The sequence below is a fragment of the Engraulis encrasicolus genome, chromosome 17 (genome assembly GCF_034702125.1).
Source record: "Engraulis encrasicolus isolate BLACKSEA-1 chromosome 17, IST_EnEncr_1.0, whole genome shotgun sequence".
Lineage (NCBI taxonomy): Eukaryota > Metazoa > Chordata > Actinopteri > Clupeiformes > Engraulidae > Engraulis > Engraulis encrasicolus.
In genome coordinates, this window is record NC_085873.1 from 20,034,842 (window position 1) to 20,055,260 (window position 20,419).

At 44.1% G+C, this 20,419-nt stretch overlaps 1 protein-coding gene across 1 annotated transcript in view; it reads right to left on the reverse strand.

Moving 5' to 3' along the window:
* Positions 1-3,414: 3,414 nt before the first annotated feature.
* Positions 3,415-20,419, reverse strand: part of myocd (myocardin) — a 62,342-nt gene continuing 45,337 nt past the window's right edge. Inside the window, exons 7-17 of the mRNA XM_063221933.1 lie at positions 19,167-19,268; positions 15,131-15,346; positions 14,275-14,444; positions 13,924-14,086; positions 11,612-11,825; positions 10,677-10,901; positions 9,490-10,370; positions 7,842-7,991; positions 6,427-6,618; positions 4,864-4,921; positions 3,415-4,375 (exon numbers count right to left, since the gene is read on the reverse strand). Of these exons, the coding sequence (XP_063078003.1) occupies positions 3,720-4,375; positions 4,864-4,921; positions 6,427-6,618; positions 7,842-7,991; positions 9,490-10,370; positions 10,677-10,901; positions 11,612-11,825; positions 13,924-14,086; positions 14,275-14,444; positions 15,131-15,346; positions 19,167-19,268 (3,027 nt within the window). The 3' untranslated portion in view covers positions 3,415-3,719. The remainder of the gene's footprint in view (positions 4,376-4,863; positions 4,922-6,426; positions 6,619-7,841; positions 7,992-9,489; positions 10,371-10,676; positions 10,902-11,611; positions 11,826-13,923; positions 14,087-14,274; positions 14,445-15,130; positions 15,347-19,166; positions 19,269-20,419) is intronic.

Genomic DNA, 20,419 nt, shown 5'->3' on the forward strand with positions numbered 1-20,419 from the left:
TAAGTTACTACTGCTTTGTTTACAGTCCATGATATTCAAAACATAGCTTGTTCTTAGAGGGCTAAAAAGAACAATACTTGGCTAAAATGGCAGTACTAGGATACCTGTGTTTATCATGAATCCCAATAGAGACGTTCAGGAATGTCATATAAATACCAAAATGTATAAATATTTAAGGATAGTCCAAAAAAAATGAAATAAATATGTTTTGAGTGAGACTGATGTAAAAACTGGGAGGTTTGGGACTGTAAAGACCAGGACCATTCATGTTGTACCAGAGGAACTGCAGTATACTTTATCTCAAAGTTGAACATTTATTTTCTTCACTTTGTTTCAATTATGTGAAATGTAACTATTTTACAAAAATCTCACTGTACTAGTATTGAGCTTCTCTACGCACGTACAGTATGTACCATGGTGTTGTCGACGTGTACCATCTAGTGTATCGTAGGTCTAAATGCCTCATACATACGAGATATTGCGTCACACTACCAACAGTCTCAACCGCAAACAGCAACTTTATGTTTTTTTGCATTGAAGAATTATTGCCATTTTTTTGTCACTGCGGCAGTTAACTGCAAACTTCAAAGACATTTACAGCATGTGCTCAAAATCGACCCACAATTTAAAAAAAACTTTTTAAGATAGAGAATTTGGGAAAAGTACAGTACAATCCCAAAATGCAGTCACAAGTGTTAAGACATGAAGACGCTGAGTATAGGCAGTGGTGTAGCCGTGACAACACATCTTACCTTGCAGTAAAAGTGGAAAAGATCTACTAGAAAATCACATTTATTAGATGTGATGAGATGTGCAGATATTGCAGTTCTGACAGAATCAAAACTAAGGTGGATTTCTCAAAGCCATAGCTGCTAACTACAAACATTAGCTACTTTGTTGGTTCCAATGCAATTTCCCATTGGCAACTACCCAAGTTGCTAATCGGCTAGCAACTATGCTTTCGAGAAACACAACTCAGACTTGCATAACATGTGAGATGGAAACCATAGTTATAAGGTTGAAGTGTGAGACACAAACCCAAACACTAACACTCAGACACATTGACACGAGCGGCCCACAACTAACGACATGTTTGGAAACAGCAACATCACTGTGTAAAAGTCAGGGGTCCATTTCTCAGTAGCGCAGTTGTTAGCCAGTTAGTAACTTGGGTAGTCCCCAACGGGAAATTGCATTGGAAACAACAAAGTAGCTAACATAATTAGCAACTATGGCTTCGAGAAATGCACCCCAGATCAGAAGGATTATAAATGAAAGGGGAAACACACACACACACACACACACAATGTACAAAGTTGTCATGGAGCGGCAGTATACATTTAACACATTCTTAAGCCCAACAATGTAGTCATGGTTTTGGAGAAGGCTCGAGCACAACCTAACAGTCATACAGCACCATTCATTTCATTGCTTCATTGGCTTTGCATTTGGCCCCGTAGGTCCTGTGTTGTGCAGTGCAACAGTCTCATCCCAACTCGTCAATTTCTGACCACTGTTGACCAGGCGGAAATTTTTGACGTCTAGGGCATACCTGCCACATTGCATGTTGTCGGGGAGGGACACTTAAAACGAGAACTTCGCCTAACCCTAACCGTCAGTGAAGATATGCTGCCACAAGAAGGCGCCTTTGAGGGGTGCATCACTTTTTGACTCCAATGGCATACCTTAGATGTGAATCAGTTGGGATGATGCACTGTAGTGTGGTGACTGTGCACTGTGCACTGTGCTTTGGCAGTGGACATCTGAGCCCTTAATTGTGAGTGAAGGCACATTACTGTGGTAATTTCTTTCCCAACAATCTGTTCGTCTGTGTTGACAGAAAGATTATGTGTTGAAAGCCCTTGTAGTCTTTAAAAAAGGATTAAAAAAAAAAAGCTCACACAGAATATAGCACGACTTACAATTTCATTAAAAAAATCAATATATGCAACATAACGATAAGTAAGGTGTGAAAGATACTACTACACTACTCAAGGTGCAAGGTGAACATTCCAATATGTACAGTTAAGTGTTGGAGTAGATGGTTAAAAATAGTACTTGTGTTTTCAGCTGTGAACCGTCCAACACCACACGTCACGTCTATAGGCATGTACAGCACATACTTCTCTACTGGATAATACAGCATAGTATTTACACACTCTTCATGGTTTTAACATATAGGATTTCAGCGTCATTATTATTATTATTTTTATTATATATTAGGTCCCATTCCATTTGTAGACACTTCCTGTTTCCAGTAATACAAACACGTCGTTACTCCAGCAACCAAAAGTTCAAGTTTTCATGGACCGTGGTTGAATGCATAGTTGCTGCAAAACATCTTTTTTTATATAATGTAGGGTTTTTTTGAGAAGGCAACATTGGTGTCTGTACTTTACATTCAATGGACTAACTTGGAAGGAATCCATCCTATATGGCGAAGACAGCTGTAGAAAAAAGGCAAAACAACAAAAATAAAGATCTGTTTGTTGTCCAAAGAGGAGCAATGTTGTTCATAGAATGTCACTCTCTGGAGGGATTGGTGGATTGGGCTGCTGCTGGCTTCAGCCAATAGCATGAGAGAGATTGGTGGATGCAGCTGGATTTGTAAAAGGTGACGATGAGAGTGATGGAGACCCTTTACAATGGCACTGGGCGCGGAATGTCAGCGTTCAAATTCAGATTCAATCTTTCAATTGCAACCCTTCATTTCCAAACACTCCCCAACACGGTTTTGTTTTCTTTGCTATAGCTTCATCAGTGTACCAGATGGAAGGTCCATTGCAGAATTCACGAAAGGTGATGTCAGTCAAAATCAGATTCAAACTTTTGTTATCTACTATAAAGTACTTCACCAGTTCTGCAGAGGATGGTCCACTGCAGAATTTACCAAAATTGATTCGTGGTCAGTCTTTTATTGTCTGTTACCTTGCTCCATCCTTTCACCCCCAACATCATTGTGTTCTTCACCAATGACTGTTGCCATATTGGGCTGATTAGAATGACCGTCTGCGGGTGGAAAAAAAATGTAGAGGGTGTTTTTTCTGTAGATTTCTAGCCATAGAAATAACTAGAATTAAGTTCAAATTGGGAGGAAGTTGATGTCTCCAGGTCAGTTTTTGAACAGTTTTTTGGGCTAGAAATCATTGGTCATCAACAAATCCATTGTAGAATTTACCAAAGTGGATTCAGAGTCAGTCATTTATTGTCTGCTACTTTCGTTATTTCACACCGAGCATTCTTGTGACATCTGGCAACCGTGTCACCAGTGTTCCCAGGTGAAGGTCCATAGCTGAGATCAGGTTGATGTCTGTGATGGTCTAGGAACTTGGTTTTGAAGACTGGAGGAGGGGAGAGAGAGAGAGAGAGAGAGAGAGAGAGAGAGAGAGAGAGAGAGTTGGAGAGAGGGCTGGAGAGAGAGCGAAAGGGGTGGAGTCAACCCACATGTTGCCAGTGTTGCAGGTGCAGGTCCATAGCTGACCTCAGGCTGAGGAGGGAATTGGAGAGAGGGCTGGAGAGAGGAATAGAGAGAGGTATGGAGAGAGGGATGGAGAGGGAATAAGAAGGGTGGAGTGACATCTGGCAACCTTCGGTTAAGGAGAGAGAGGGTATTGGAGAGAGGGATGGAGAGTGGGATAGGGAGAGAGAGCGAGAGGGGTGGTGTCAAGCCACATCTGGAAACGTTGTCACCAGGGGTGGAGTCACATCTGGCCACCATGTCACCAGTGTTCCAGGTGCAGGTCCATTGCTGAGTTGAGGTTGATGTCCGTGACGTCCAGGAACTCGGTGTTGAAGATGCTCGGCACGGCGGTTGCCATGGAGTTGAAGGCCGTCGCTGAGCTGGGCGGAGTCAGGTCCAGCCACTCCATGGTCTCCCACGGCGACTCGGCGAACGCCATGCCGAGCCCCTGGGCCCCGTCGCCGGGGACGGGCGACACCTTGGTTGCCATGGGCGACAGGGGGGTGTCCATCATGTCGCGGTGCACCAGCATCTTGTCGTCGTGGTGCGACGCGGCGGCGCCAACGAACCCTCCGGCATGCTCCCCCCCGATGCCGACAATGTCCTCCCCTGAGGTGCCTTCCTCGCCGAGCTTCAACAGGACGATGTCGCCTTGACGCACCATGGGGTTGCTAAGCAGCGAGTCCAGGTGGCACTCCACGCCCGTGTGGCTCAGGCCGTGTGGCTCGAAGGGCATCTGGGGCGGCGGTGGCGGCGGAGACACCATGTGGCCGTAGTGTCTGTGGAACTTGTTGTGGACGCCGGCGGTGACACCGGTGACGCTGCCCACCGCTGCGGACACTGCAAGGTGAGGAGGCACATTGACTTTGGTTACACAGGAGCAGGAGCTCTCGTCCTTGGAGATAGCCGGCATTTCTTCGGAAGAGAAAATGGAAAGGTAGGGGCAAGGGGGAGGAGAGGAGAGGAGAGGAGAGGAGAGGGGTATATGGAGGGAGGGAGAGAGGGAGGGAGGGAGTTGTAGAGGAGAAGAAGGGAGGACATAGAGGGGAGGGAGGGGAGGAGGAGACATAGCACACAGCACAAGGGATTTAATGACCACGTCCTCCAACGCCAGGCCTGGAAATCATTACTGGCTGATGTACAGCCCTCCTGACTGGACTGAGTGTGGCTGACAGTGGGAGTTCAGACTCCAACAGGTTTCAGTTTCAAAGCAGGGATTCAGTTCCATAAAAGCATGAAAATAATAAAAATGCTTTACAACATTACAGCAACATTAAATATTTCAATATTACAGTGCACTAAATATGTCTAAATATGTTAAAGGGCAAATGCTAACCTTATCATGTGACTCACTATACTAATTTTCTGTGGAACAGACATTGCTAAAGAGAAATGACACTCACCTCCGCTTTCGATCAGCACATCCAGTATCTCGTCCATCTGTTGACTTCTAGTCAGTTGCTGAAAGAGAAAAAGGACCACCAGCTTCAATGACTCAATGTAATCTGCAGCTCACGTATCCCACACTGACAGGTCTGTTATTCTACTGCCGGCATGCAAACACATTAACCCTTTGAGGAGTACCATCACAAATATGTGATTAGAATTTTGCCAAACCTTTGAGTTCTCATTATGATGTCATAAGGACTTTGCGATATTTGTAACACGGAGCTGTAGAGTGTTCGAGGAAAATTCTAGAAGAACTGGGGGGAAATCCTCAAAGGGTTAAACTTAGCCAATATAATTTACGACAACTTCAGGGGGCAACGTAACACTGTTGACCGGCAGCGGGGGTTCACAAGGTTAAGTAAACAAGTCTACACACTTCAAAGGGCAGAGCATATGTGTACCTGCTCAAACTGAAAGTGAATTGTTTAGTCTGCTTCAATCAAAAAACGTGTGTAATGTTTGGTCTGCTGCGCTATCAAAACATCTTTAAAGAAGTCAAGCCTGGCGGATGCTAGCTACTGTTACAACTGTTGATGGAAGCTAGTTGCACAGCCATCCATACCACGGTGTCATTCTCACTTAGCATGGGGATATAGCTTAGCTAGCCAGTCAGCAGGCCATTGGTTAGAGTGCAAGGAAGGGAAAAACACAGAGGTGGCCAGAGGTGTAAGCCAAAACCACTGTGATATGAACCAGAGCATGTAGCTTAGCTAACGGCAATGAAAAGCAGAGGAGTGAAGAATAGGTAGCGATTAGCATGAGATGTCATTACTGGAGGTGGTGTGAGCAATCCTTGCCAGTTAAACACAGGTAAGATGGGGGTCGAGGACAATCCATTGACATTTGGGGTATCAAGATGCCAGACACAAGCTGAAGCCTATGAATCACGCTTCAAAAAATGTTATGTGTCGAGATGGACTGCGTCATGAAGATGAGCTACCAATAGGCTATTAGATAAAATAGCCCAGGCCGAAAGTCCAAACCCTCACCCTAAACCATAACCTTAAAGCTGAACCCCTAGCCCCTAACCCTAAGTACAAGCCCAAACCCAAGCCCCTTAATCCTAACCCTAATCCAAACCCTCACACTTAAACCCTTAAACCCTAAATCCTAAATCCTAACCCTTGCCCAAACCCTAAACACTCACCCTAAACCCTAGCCAAAACCCTCACCCTAACCCCTTGGAGTACTGTGGCTGCAATGGCTGGGTAGCTCAGATTGGTGGGTTGCTCTTATCAACATGACACAGCTGGAATGCTGACACCAACATCAACACTGACGAGTCATGTGACTGGCTGCCATCTTGGTATCCACAAAATATCATGTATTAGTCATCAACTGTTGGGCGGGAGGGGAGGATGTTGGGGGAAGTAAGGGGATGGAGAAGCAGATAGCTTGCGGGGTGAGGTGCGCTGGGTTTTATGGATGGGGGTAACAGGGGGGTAATAAGGGTGACAGGCCAGGCCGGGGTAGGTAGCAGGGCAAGCGGGGTAATTTCTTTTTTTCTTTTTTTTTACCTGCTTCACTGCATCTTCATAGCAAGGGGGTTGTTTAATCTTGGATGCAGCGCAGTCTGATTCTGAGCTACAGAAGGCAGTGGTGGTGGTGGAGGAGGAGGTAGTGGAGGAGGAGGAGGAGGAGGAGGTGACAGGGCACTTGTGGCCAGGGTGCCGGGGAGAGGAGGAGGAGGAGGAGTGCGAAACTGCAATCTACAATGAGGACGAGATGAGACGAGATGAGATGGAGAGACAGTGATTGGCAACCTGCTGGATTCATTCGTTACTACAATCCAGTGCCGCATATTCCAAATTACATGTACCCAATTTCTCGAAATCATCATTGTTTACCAGTTAGCAACTGCTAACCAGTGAGCAAGTTAGCATTTTAAACAAGTAAGTGGCTAACTTAGTTAACAACGATGTTGTCGAGAAACACTGGACTGTAACTAATGAATCCAGGTTGTCATCACTGTTGATTGTTGCGAAAGATGTTATCGTCCAGATGATGACATGGAGGACTGATGGTAAATGTGAAGAAATGATGGTTGACTAGCTTATCTATCAGTGTTTTTGGATGGAGTGCAAGTGATAAAGAAGATACGGAAGACGCTATATTTGTGGGGCAGGGAAGAGTGGATGACGTGAATGTTGAATGTGAATGGTGGTCAATGAAAAGAAACTGTAAATATGACACCGCAGAGTTCTCTGTGTGACTTGGGGAAATCTAAGTAGTATTCCATGAAATAATATTACCAACACGCACCACAGTTACATTTAAAATAAATAAATAACCAACCACAGCATTTCGTGTTGCCACCCGTCCCAGTTTTTAATAGTCTGTCCAGGGGGAATTAAAAAAAAATCTAGGCAAAGAAATCCCTGGACACTAAATGAAGGGAGCTAACGCTAACGATCGATTATTGTCCAGGTTCTTTGTCAAGCACACGCGACAATCCTAACAGCATTGTTTCGTCATATAAGTAATGTACATCAGCATTTAACATTTTGTGCATGACCACCACTACTTAAGCTCATTATTACCTCCGCCAAGGAGGTTATGTTTTTGGTCGCGTTAGTCTGTCTGTCTGTTTGTTTGTACGGTATGTCTATCCGTCTGTTTGTCAGCAGGATAACTCAAAATGTCATGAACGGATTTGGATGAAATTTTCTAGAGTTGCTGGCAATGACAAAAGGAATGAGTGAATCAATTTTGGTGGTGGTCTGGATTACAATGTGGATCCAATATTTTTTTTCAAAGATTCTTAACTATTGTAGGATAGGTCGAATTTTGACATTCCAGTTTCTAATTCTTGAAAAAAATAGGGTGTAACATAGTCAAATGTTCTATCAAACCGCTTTCTTGGCGGAGGTCTCCCCTATCTGTGTGGATTTCTAGTTATTATTACTATTTTTATTGTTGTTTTTGTTGTTACCTTGGTCTGCATGTGGTTGTTCTTGGCTTTGGCGGAGGGCCGTTCGTTGAGGCCCATGTCAGCTGGGCTGGGAGGGTACAGGGCCTGCAGGCCTCTCTGGTCAGGGGGGTACGGGCAGCTTATGGGCTGGCTCACAGCCTTCTGCTGGATCTATGAAGGAACAAGCGAAGAGTTAAGTTACAAACTTCAACAACAAACAAGTCACTTCAATGCCGTTCTTTGACCTTTGTGTTTTATTATTTATTAATGACTCTTCAGACATCCTTTCATCTATGTGTGCATTCTTGCCATTCAACCAGTTTGAGAACATACCTTTTAAACCTATATGAAATGCATTTTGTGATGCATTGCAATACAAGGACCAATATAAACATGTCAATTTTCCACAAGGTTCCAAAATAGATAGTATAAGTCATTTTGCAACAAGGTACTTCAAACACACAAGGGGTCAGATGTGTTATGTTCCTTATTTCTCCTTAATACAGTGGGGTAACATAGTGGGGTCATCCCTATGTTCCCCGGGTCCTATGTTCCCCAAGTCCTATGTTCCCCGCAACCGCTGCCGCATGACTAAGCGCAGGTTGTTGTTGCACCTCTGACAGGTTAGGTTTAGGGATAGTTTTGGTCAGGGCACAAATGTACAACTCAGAAACATTGCATTACTGACAGGTTAGGTTTAGGGATGGTTTTGGGAAGGGCACAATTTGAAAACAACAATGCGGGGAACATAGAACCCTTTCTTAGTTAAGGGTCCTAAGTTCCCCTGTCCCATACAAAGACAGGGGAACATAGGACCTGGGGAACATAGGTACGCTCCCGACATAGTTGGCTAAATTAGTTGGCTAAAATAAGATTTGTTAGATAGCATTGCATTAAATGAGACTGCATTCGGCTGTATTGTCACTACATGTGTGTCAGTTCAAGTAAACAAATCCACAGTACGTGGCCCAAGGGTGCATTCATAAATTTAATTCCTGAAAAGAGAAGGCTGTATATGATTAGAAAAAAAACGAGCATTCCACTCTTGATAAACTAAGAGAGCTCATAATTTATGTAAGAGTTAAAAGTCAGAGCTCTGAATATTGTGCCCTCGGAACAAACCCTGCATTAAATGTAACTTTATCTGCATTACACATGTAGTATTTTTAAGTTCAACTTTGGGACCAGATAATAGGCAACGATTTGTCTGTAATCTGGCAAAGATTTGTAATAATCTGCACAAAGTCACAGCTAATTGTTCAAAGATTTATAAGATTAGATTATATAACAATCCTCATTTTGTTTTATTGTGGGAAACATCTCAACAGTCCTTCCCCAAGGTGAAAGACATGACATCACTTTTTTTGTGTTCCTATGATTTGTTTTAGTAGGACAGGTCAAAATGTCAAAAATAGACTTACTTCTTACTAAACATACTTCAATACATTGTCTTTTTAGAAACCTAGCACAATTTATTTTGATTTAATTAATTTTGATAGAATAATGAGAGTATAAAGGTAAAAAAATGTCATGTGGCGTAACGGTAAAAACATTGAAATACACATTTCAAGCTGTTCAAAACAGGTCAAATTCTGATGGAAATATTCATGAATAATGATTTTATTATTTGTCATTATACAGACCCTTAGTGTATTTGTCACTGACCCACCTGCATGTTACGAGGCCTGGTTCCGGTCTGCGAGTGAGAGCAACCTCCATCGCGCCCCATAGGGGGCGTCATCATGTAGGAGTGGCTGGGGGACGAGGATGAGGACAGACTGCTGGGCTGTGGGCTACCGGACGTCTTGTTGCCACCTGGCGAGTCCTGCGGAGAACACTGCGGGCTGAGGAAAGCCGACAGACCACCACCGACAACACCGGAGGAAGAAGGGCTGCGAGATGGCGGGACGACATCGCCGGGACAGCGCTGTGGAGCTCCCATCATGCCGCAGTGAGCCCCCATGCCCTCCATGCAGCTTCCACCGTTTCCATTTCCGCCATTTTGATGGCCGCCATTGCTGTTGTTGTTGTTCTTCATGGCCTTGGAGGCCAGAGGACAGCTGGAGGTCACGTGCTCCTGCTTCACAGACACGTTGCCATAGAAATTATGCTGCATCTGGTGGGAGCTGGAGTTGGAGCTGGAGCTGGAGCTGTTGGGATGCATGTGGAGGCCATGTGGAGGCTGCTGGTGCTGATGCTGATGCTGTTGGTGGCCGCCATGGTGATGGGGAGCCATTGGTCCATTCTGGCCCTGGGATGAAGGATGCTGAGGGCCTGTGGCTGCTGGCTGCTGAGGACCAGATGTATAAGTAGGATGAGGATGAAGATGATGATGATGATGAGGTGGAGGAGGAGGTGGGGGAGGAGGAAGGGGTTGGTCCTGGAGGCTGCCGTGGGAGCGTTTGCGCTTGTGCAGCTGCATGCGAAGCTCCTCCACCTGCCGCTGCTCCTGGTGCAGTTTCCAGGTGAGCTCCTCGATCACCTTCTGCTTCTCCACCAGCATCTTGTCCTTCTCCGCGTCCAATCCAGACCCTCCTTCACCGGATGGATCTGTGAAGAAAGAAATGAATGAATGAATGAATGAATGAATGAATGAATGAATGAATGAATTGTTGGATGGATAGATGGATGGATGGATAAATGAAGGAAGGAAGGAATGAATGAATGAATGAATGAATGAATGAATGAATGAATGAAGTGAATGATTATTTACTATGTGTAAATTAAAGGTAACACCACTTTCACCACCTCCCACACTTCCTCATACTCCTCCTCATCCAAAGCTTCCTCCATTTTCACTCCTGATTATTAAGACAATAACTAAAAGTAAAAGTCCCACTGGAACTCCACACCCACCTCCGTTGCTTCCTCCACTCGTTCCTCCACCTCCTCCGAGCCCCATGGCCAGGCCTCCCTCATCAGCGCTCAGGTGTCCAGGGGAAGAGGAGGAGGCGTGCAGGCCGAACTGCGGCGAGGACATGGTGACGTCGCTGAAGCTGTCGGGCAGGGAGCCGCTCAGCTCCGAGGAGGCGGGAGAGATGGGCGGCGTGGAGCCAGTACTGCAGAACGGGAAGAACCCTCCTCCTCCTCCTCCTAGGGGTGCACGATTATGGAGAAAAAAATTATAATCATGATTATTGGGATCAAAATCGAAATCACGATTATTAATCATGATTATTGAGCAACAATAAAAAAAACTGTTTTTTTTGCGTAATTTTATTTAAAATTATATCAAAATGTTCCTGATTACGTTATGGAGCTGGGGCATTGATACTTAAAGGGACAGTTTGGTCAATTTCAACATGCAGTTGTATTGCTCACGCTACCCTTGACTTGTCAGTACCTGGTGATGCCACATTTTTCGGCTCAGCCCTTTCCGAGATATGAGCAATTCTAATGGGGGCAGCGTTTGTTTACATTTTTAAAAAATGAAACGTAGGCCAACTCCAAATATTTTCCCAAAAGGTACTGCTGTTTGCTAGTTGTCTGCTGATGTTTTATAACCTTTTGGATGTTTTTGGGAATAAATAAAAATGTTTTTTTGAAATGTAAACAAAGAGCTGCCCCCATTACAATGACCAGGATCTTGGAAACGGCTGAAGAAGGAGAAAAAAAAATCTCAGGCACTGACAAGTCCAGGGTAGTGTGAGGATTACAACTGCATGTTGAAATTGACCAAACTGTCCCTTTAAGAATGGCCCACGATACGATATGATTCGGTCATCGATGCATTGATACATATCGATGATTATGTACACCCTTACCTCCTCCACCAACGCCGCCGCCGCCGCCGTGAGACATGGGACCAGCCGAGCCCGGCGACTGGTAGGAGGACATCGAGCCGGTGGGCGTCACGGGGAAGGTAACCGTGGTGATGTCGCTGGCCTGGGACCCGGGGGAGCTGCCGCTGGGGTCGCGGAAGGGGCGCAGCCTCTCGATGAGGGCGGTCTTGGTGCCGGACACCGGCATGCCGCGAATCCTCAGCTGCTGCCTCAACTCCGATACCTGAGGGGATTAGGCAAACAAGGTTCATTTACATTGCATTACATTACATTACTTCACACTTAGCTTTTATCCAAACAACGCTTTTATCCAACAACGCTTTTATCCAAAGCGATTTACAGATATTAAAAGTCCTGAGGAGGCAAAAATGATTCAAGTCATGGGTAAGCGGTTAGGGCGTTTGGCCTTTCAGGCCAAAGGTTGCCGTTTGGACTCCCAACCCGCCAGGTAGGTGGGGGGGAGTAATAAACCAGTGCTGACCATCCTCCTCCATTACTGAGGTACCCTGGGCATGGTACCGTCCTGCCGCACTGCTCCTTGTTCATGTGGATAAAAAATAAAAACTCTGTTGTGACAAGCACATTTTAGCTCCCTGAAATGGGATATTTTCAAATCCAAAGTTTTGAAATGAGCATTCTAAAACTCCGAAAACCAGTATGTTTTCAGAAATACTGTATCGTTTAAAGAGGTTCTGATACAAAAACAAACTAAGTAGTTTTTTCAACCCTCGACTGATGTTTTCAAAACAGTTTCAATGGCTCCTCAACTTGGCAAATGGCTCGTCTGAATTTGCTTTCCCACCCAAGACGGTCTAAAACTGTCCCATAAGCGAGTTTGGAAAGAAACAGTGCATATGTTGGCAGAAAACGCATTTACTAAATACAGAATAATGTTGTTTAGGTAAAACTCCTAACAACAGCGTGTGCATAAACACACACCGGGCCTAACTGCCATGTCCGCATGCTATACTACAGGCAGCCTGTAGCGCAGTATATAACAAGCAAATATTTGAAGTTTATGTCGTGTGCACATACTTTACGTTACAGTTAACAGACACTTTTATCCCAAAGGAGACGTAAACAAGATACAGATATGCGGAGGGACATGAGGAGTAAGCAGAGGCATGGAAAACAGAAAGTGATACGGACATGCGGGAAAGAAGAAAGTCCTGCAGACAGACAGATGAGCTTGGAATCGCCCCACTATTTCTCCTGCCAGGGTACACCCACCCCCCAGACTTATATAAAGAAGATGTAACTCAAGAGTTTCGCTGCGAAACAACGTATCCACCATTTTTGACTTTTGCATTTTATTATTGGAAATGACTGTTCAGCAGTCCTATCATTTATGTGTGAATTCTTGCCATTCAAATATGTTGAGAACATACTCTTTAAACATGGAATGCCTAATACAAAAATGTCAATTACCTAAAATCTTCCAAAATGGATATACATCGTTTTGTAACGAAGCTCTCACACTAGTGGCGTGATATTTCATGATTTCAATCATTTGTAATATAGTAGTTTTGTAATTACATCTGTAGGAGTACTACTACTTCCACTTAACACTAACTCTGCTCCCATGACAGTTATCAGTATTTACCTCATTGACCTTGCTTAACAAATAATCAGCATCATATTATGTCTCAAAGCTACATAGTTTACATACACAATCTTATGTATATGAAGAGTTCAGATGCAAAACCCCCTAACTCCATTTCTGAAGACCTGCACTTCTATGTTTTTAGAGAACCCCGTTGTTGGTTTGGTTTACATTCATGTACTTGATAATACATATAAATAGTTATATTACATAAATAAAATAAAAAAATATGCAATTTTGAAAGCTTTGTGTTAAATAAAAATGAATTAAGATTATTTTCTGAAAAGGCACTTAGGGGGTTTTGCATCTGAACTCTTCATATGCACCTGTAACCTAACTGTGGTCAAAGATGAACAAGGTTCATCCAAATATCTCAGAAGAGTGCAGTAGAGTAGAGTGGAATGGAATAGACTAGTGTAGCGTAGCTTGGAAAATAAAGGCTTTTAACTTTTATTTTTAAGAAAGGCCCTTCACCAAGGATGTTGCCCGTTGGCTTTTATATTGTTTGTTTATTGTTTGTTTATTGGTTGGATCCCCATTAGCTGTGGCAATGATTTTATATTATTGCCAGTCATCAATACACCAGCAATGCATATGGTTAATGAGATGTTTTGGTTGGCAACCCTCAGTAAGAAGCCGTAGTGAAACATAGTAAGTGTTAGTGCACAGTAAGTAATACAGTAAGTGATATTTGTCTTAAACATGCCGCATGGTGTACCTTGAGGTCGTCGAGGTTGGGCGGCAGGGGGCCCAACTTGGTAGGGTTAATGGTGGGGGGGCTGCTGTAAGAGGTCTTGACCGGGGAAGAGGCGGAGGACGAGGTGCCCACCGCACCACTGGGGGTGCCAGAGCCACACGTGGACATCTGCTCACCATGTGGCCTGCAGAGGAAGAGAAGAGAATGCCACTTTGGATTGTTTGTTTGTTTTTAGTGGACTAGCTAAGACGCATATTCATTGCAGCACATCAACCTCTAATTACTAATTAATTTATGGGCATTACATGTAAATGTTGTTGTTGTTGTGCCACCTGACGTCTGAGCCCAAAGAAACGTCTTTGACCCACTAACCTGTTGGCTTGCTGCTGGTGCAGGGGCTGGTAGCTGAAGCTCTGGGTCTGCTGAACCTGCTGCTGCTGCTGCTGCTGTTGCTGCTGCTGAGTCTGTTGCTGATGCTGCTGAGTCTGAGAGCATTGGGAATGCTGCTGCTGTTGCTGCTGCTGTTGGTGTTGATGATGATGCTGTGGAGGTACACGGCAAAACTATGTGGTTACACTTGACTTGACGCGTATGACATAATAGTGTCAAAACAGCATGATGACTCAGTCATGGACGAGTCATGGTGTCAATGTCGTTACCGCTTTATGGTCATGGAAAGTTGACATTGCTAGGGCTGTTTTTACCATAACCGAATGTCACTTAATGACAACGGCATAAACTTGTTCATGACATTGACATAATGTTTATGACACATGAAGGACTGCGTTACGACACTGATGTTGGTGCTGGTAGTAGGTCACACTCATGCAGTACATTAAGTGTGCGTTCCAATATGCGACCTTGCTTCCTCCACTTGTGCTTGTGGCCTCGTACCAGGAAGTAATATGTCATGATGACATCACTGACAACAGCATTATATTTCAATATCCTGCAAAAGCTCAATTGTAAAGTCTTTTTCTCATTTGCAATTGGGATGGTGAATGAAAAACAGTCCCCCAAAAGTTGTTGTGGTTAGGCTGACAGCTGGGAAACTTTATTGCTTTCTCCACGGAGGAGGGGCCAGGAGGCGGGGCGAGGCCACAAGCACAAGTGGAGGAAGCAAGGTTGCATATTGGAACGTACCCTAAGACAATGCATACTCGGTACCTGACGGTTGTGCTGTTCTTTCACACTCATACAGTTCATTAAGACAGTACATACTCCCTACCTGGTGGTGGTGCTGGTGTTTCTGTTGGCTGAGTATCTGCAGCTGCAGGAAGAGCTGTTGCTGCTGTAGCAGGCGCGCGTAGGCGGAGTCCATGGGCGGAGGAGACTTCTCTGCCTTCTGGTCCGGGGGAATGTACTGGTGGTACTTCAACTTCCTGACCTTGGGCTTGATGTCCTTGGGCTTCTTGTGCCGGTTCTTGTCCGACATCTTGGGAGGCTTTATGTATATAGTACATGTACACAGTTTTGTATATTGCTTTTTTCTAGAAACTCATAGGTGCTTTACAGGCAGTAATGGCACATTGCTGTTTTTGTTGTTGTTGGTCTTTTTTCGACTTTATTTGATCAGTCTGAGAGGTGGACAGCAGTGGCCTAGTGGTTATAGAGTTGGTCTTTCAATCTGGGGGTTTGAGGTTCGAATCCTCCCTCACCTACATCTCCATGGCTGAAGTGCCCTTGAGCAAGGCACCTAACCCCACATTGCTTCAGGGACTGTAACCAATACCCGGCCAAATAATAACTGTAAGTCGCTTTGAATAAAATGAAAGCGTCAGCTAAGTGAAATGTAATGTAATGTAATAGACAGGTCATCAGCTGGGAAAATTAGGCCTTTCGTCCTACTGCACTTTTCTCTGTGGATTACTGACCAGAAGGCCTATTGGAAGAAATTAAAACATGGGGCCACGTCAATTTTTGCTCAGAATTCAATATGGCCGCCATTTTCCAAAATGACTTGTTTTCATGCATTATTACATTGTACTATAACGTGATATTCATGAATGATTAGCTACTTTCAGCACTATTCTGTCCTATTTCCTTACATACATGTTTACAAAGGTTGACTAAACTAAAACAAATGAAAATAAAGTTGGCCACCTTGCAATATCCAAAGGAAAGTGCTGAAAATAATGATTGAAATGCACATAGAGAGTCTATGGCTGGGAAAATTAGGCCTATTGTCCTGTCAGGGTTTTCACAGTGGATTGCAGACCAGAAGGCCTATTGAAAAAGATTAAAACTTGGGGCCATCTATGTCCTCCAAAATTTAAAAAAAATCTCTGTTTTTCAGAATTGCAGACTTTCACACATTTTTCTCAATACTGTAAGGCCATAATTATCAATGAAGATTACCTATTTTTCAGTTAAATTGTCCTATCTTCTTACAGGCGTGAGTATAAAGGTTGACTAGAAAAAGGCATAGATATATATATCTTGCCACTTTGAAATATCCAAAGGAATGTTGTCAAATGACTGAATTTCACAAACACAGTGGACTGCTGAAAAAAAGGCATATTGTCCTGCCAAACTGTGTGTGTGTGTGTGTGTGTGTGTGTGTGTGTGTGTGTGTGTGTGTGTGTGTGTGTGTGTGTGTGTGTGTGTGTGTGCGCGTGTGTGTGCGTGCGTGCGTGTGTGGGTGCATGTTCTTTACATACACTGACAGACACAGTAGACCGGGTGCAGAGAGAGTAGAGAGAGAGAGGTTCCATTGGCCCATTGTTTCCGGGTTCTATTATTGCAAGGGGGAGAGGGGGAAATCCCCCTTTAGGCAGACCTAGGCAGACCTAAGGACTGTTCTATTCAATGCTAGGAGTATTATGACACGCCCCTTTAGGCAGACCGGAACCTGGTCACGTTAGGTGCCCATAGAAACCTATTATGTTGGCATATCTCTATATACTTAAAGAATCTCTGCCGGGTGTGTGTGTTTTGGGGGGGTAAGGTGGCGGGGTAGGGGGGACCGAATGATGTGGAGGAGCAGGGGGATGAATGAGGGGGTGAGCAGGGGTATGGGGGCAGAGTGGGGGGGGGGGGAAATGAGTCGGATTGAATTGGGGGGTGGGTGGGCAGAATAGTTTGTGGGGGGATGAGTGAGGAGGTGTGGGGGGTTCAGGGGGGCAGAATGTGTGTGTGTGTTTGTGTGGGGGGGTAAGTTCAGTCGGGGGGGTCGACCTGCCAAACTTTTCACATCTGATGGGGGGTGGGCGAGTGTTTTGGGGGGGGGTGGGGGTAGAATGAGTCAGGGGGTGGTGAGCGTGGGGGGCAGAATAGTGGGGGGTGAGTGAGGGTGGGGGGCAGAGTAGCATGGGGGAGATGAGTGAGGGGGTTGGGGGGGGCAAAAACGTGTGTGTGTGTGGGGGGTGGGGTGGGGCAGAATAGTGTGTGGGGGGGGATGAGTGAGGGGGTGGGGGAGGCAGAATAGTGTGTGGGGGAAAGACACTGTAGAGCAGGGGAAAAATGAGAGGGGTATACGCGCGGGCACACACGCACACACACTCATCCTTGCTTTATGCAAAAAAATGTAGGCCTGAAAAACTTTTGGTCAGTAATCTAATGTGAAAAGTTTGGCAGGTCAATAGCCTTATTTCAGCAGTCAACTGTGTATGTGTAATTCAATAATTTTCTGACAACAATCCTTAGGATATTTCAAAGGGGCAAGATATATATTTACATCATTCTGTTGCCAACCTTTGTACTCACGTCTGTAGATAGGAGATAGGACAGAATTTCACTGAAAATAGGTTGTCTATTGATAATTATGGTCTTGCAGTATTGAGAAAAATGTATGAAAGTCTGCCATTCTGAAAAACAGAGAACATTTTCAATTTTGGAGCACATTTGAGATGGCAACCAGCTGGTGAATCTTTTTCAATAGGCCTTCTGGTCTGTAATCCACTGTGAAAACCCTGACAGGACAATAGGCCTAATTTTCACAGCCATAGACTCTGTATGTGCATTTAAATCATAATTTAAGCACTTTCCTTTGGATATTGCAAGGTGGACAACTTTATTTTCATTTGTTTTAGTTTAGTCAACTTTGTAAACATGTATGTAAGGAAATAGGACAGAATAGTGCTGAAAGTAGTTAATCGTTCATGAATATCACCTTATAGTACAATGTAATAATGCATGAAAACAAGTCATTTTGGAAAATGGTGGCCATATTGAATTCTGAGCAAAAATTGACGTGGCCCCATGTTTTAATTTCTTCCAATAGGCCTTCTGGTCAGTAATCCACAGAGAAAAGTGCGGTAGGACGAAAGGCCTAATTTTCCCAGCCGATGACCTGTCTATAATGGACAGGAACATCTTGGGAGGTTTTAAAGGGACACTGTGCAGGAAATGGTCAAAAAACGTACTGCAACTATGCTGCTCATTGAAACTGGGCTGCCTATTGCCAAATTTGATCTTTACATGAAAGTTTACTAAGTATTAAACAAATATTTTCTAGTATGGTCCAAGTACAGTCATTTCTGCAGCTAAAATGGCTATTTTTGGAAATTCAAAATGGCGGACCATGGAGAAGATCCCCCTTTTCATGTATGAAAAGTGCAATTTTTCCAGTCATAATGAATACTTAGAATTTGATGCTGGTGGTAAGTATTCATGAAAAAGGTAACATTAGTGAATGGGCAGCAGAGTTCTGGAAATAAACAACTAAAAATCTCACACAGTGTCCCCTTAAGTATAGTACATGTACACAGTTTTGTATATTGCTTTTTCTAGAAACTCATACTATAGGTGCTTTACATGCAGTATAACACAGAACATATTGGCCACATTCGTGATGGCACACTGCTGCTTTTGCTGTTTAGCATGCCTGCACACTTTGCCATTTCAATGCATTCTGGTTTACAAACTAATAAACTAATATTTACTAGTATAATCAAAGTAGAGTACGTTTTTGCAGCTAAAAGTGTCAGAAAATGGCAGACATGGAGAAGATCCACCTTTTCATGTATGAAAAGTCAAATTTTCGAAGTCATAAGGAATGCTTAGAATTTGATGGTGGTGGTGAGTATTCGCCAAAAAAAGATAGCATTGCATAATGGGCAGCGTGAATTCCGGAAATGAACTAAAAAAGTATTACGTACTGCACTTTTAATACTCCATGTCTAAGTTACACAGAAGCTTAACCTTAACTGAAGGGGAGGTGTTAAATAAGCTCATTTATTTAAAAAAAATAATCACAAAAATGTATAACTTTAAAGCAGTCGAATAAGTTGTGTCTCAGTTTTAAAGAGGTGATGACCTCATACCTTGACTATGGCGGGCACAGGAATAGGGGGTGTGGCTTGATTGCTGTTTCCAGATTCCAGACCAATCTCCTCTTGGCTAATCGCCTCGGTTTTGATACATCCCTGAAGAGAAGAATAATTAACATCATATTAATGTGAGTCACACATAAGTAAAAAATAAAAACAGAGTGAGTGAATGAGTTCATCTATTCTCTTAGGTCCCTAGTATGTACTAAGGATGCACTCATTATTGTTTTAAGACGTCAACAAGAGAAATTGATCATTGCATTCATTTATCCTCGATGTGGGTGCTTTGGCTGTAGTGTTTTGCTATATAGTTAATGCCTCATACTGCAAATGATAATAATAATTAGAAGAGGAATAACAAGAAGAAGAAGAAGAAGTAGAGTAATAAGAATAAAAAGAATAACAACAACAACAACAATCCTAAATGTTTGCGAGCGAAGGTATCTGGGCATGGAAATATCTCGGCAGGGCACGGGCATTGGGTATAGGCACGAGGCAGCCTGGCAGCTCGGTCCACGTGAGAGCCTGGAGTCTGTTGGCCCCCGCCTGGTTTATGAGGGCACGGGTGAGGGCCCGTCATGCCAGCAGTCACACAGGACAGGAGGGGTGGGAGGAGGGGGTAAGTAGGTATTTAAAAAAAAACGTTCCCCTGGTACCCACTCCCTATCCACAAGGGACGAAGGGAGGTTTTGGAAAGAGGGGACTGTGGCATTTCGGAGTGGGCATCCCGCCAAGAAGCTGTCACAGGCTGCTGGGTAGGCCTAACGGTCTCATGGGAGTCTGTGCAGACAGTTGCGCTACCGCATGTGACCAGAGGGGGCAGGCTGCTCTAAAGGATGGGTCAGAATGCTGGGCTCTTAGGCCTCCTGTTCTGTCAGGGCTGGAATGGGCTAAAAAAAACAAAATCCCGGGTATTTTCAGCCAAGACTGGTCTGCCCGGCATTGAGAGAGACCATGAAACATTTTTTAGTCATCTAATATGAGTATTTTCTTTTCTTTTTTTTTTTTTACCACAACAGCCAAAATTAATATTTAAATCTGATTTGGAGACGTTTGCTGTAGCAGCATGACGACTGGTACCATTACATAAAGAGAAAGGCCTGGACAAAATCATCAGCAGTCTACTAGGCAAATGCCCTGTATGACCTATGGCCAGTCCAGCCCTGTGTTCTGTTTGAGAGTAAGCGTAAGAGGGCATGTGGCTTCATTCACAAACAAACATGGCTTTGTTGATACGTCGATATAAT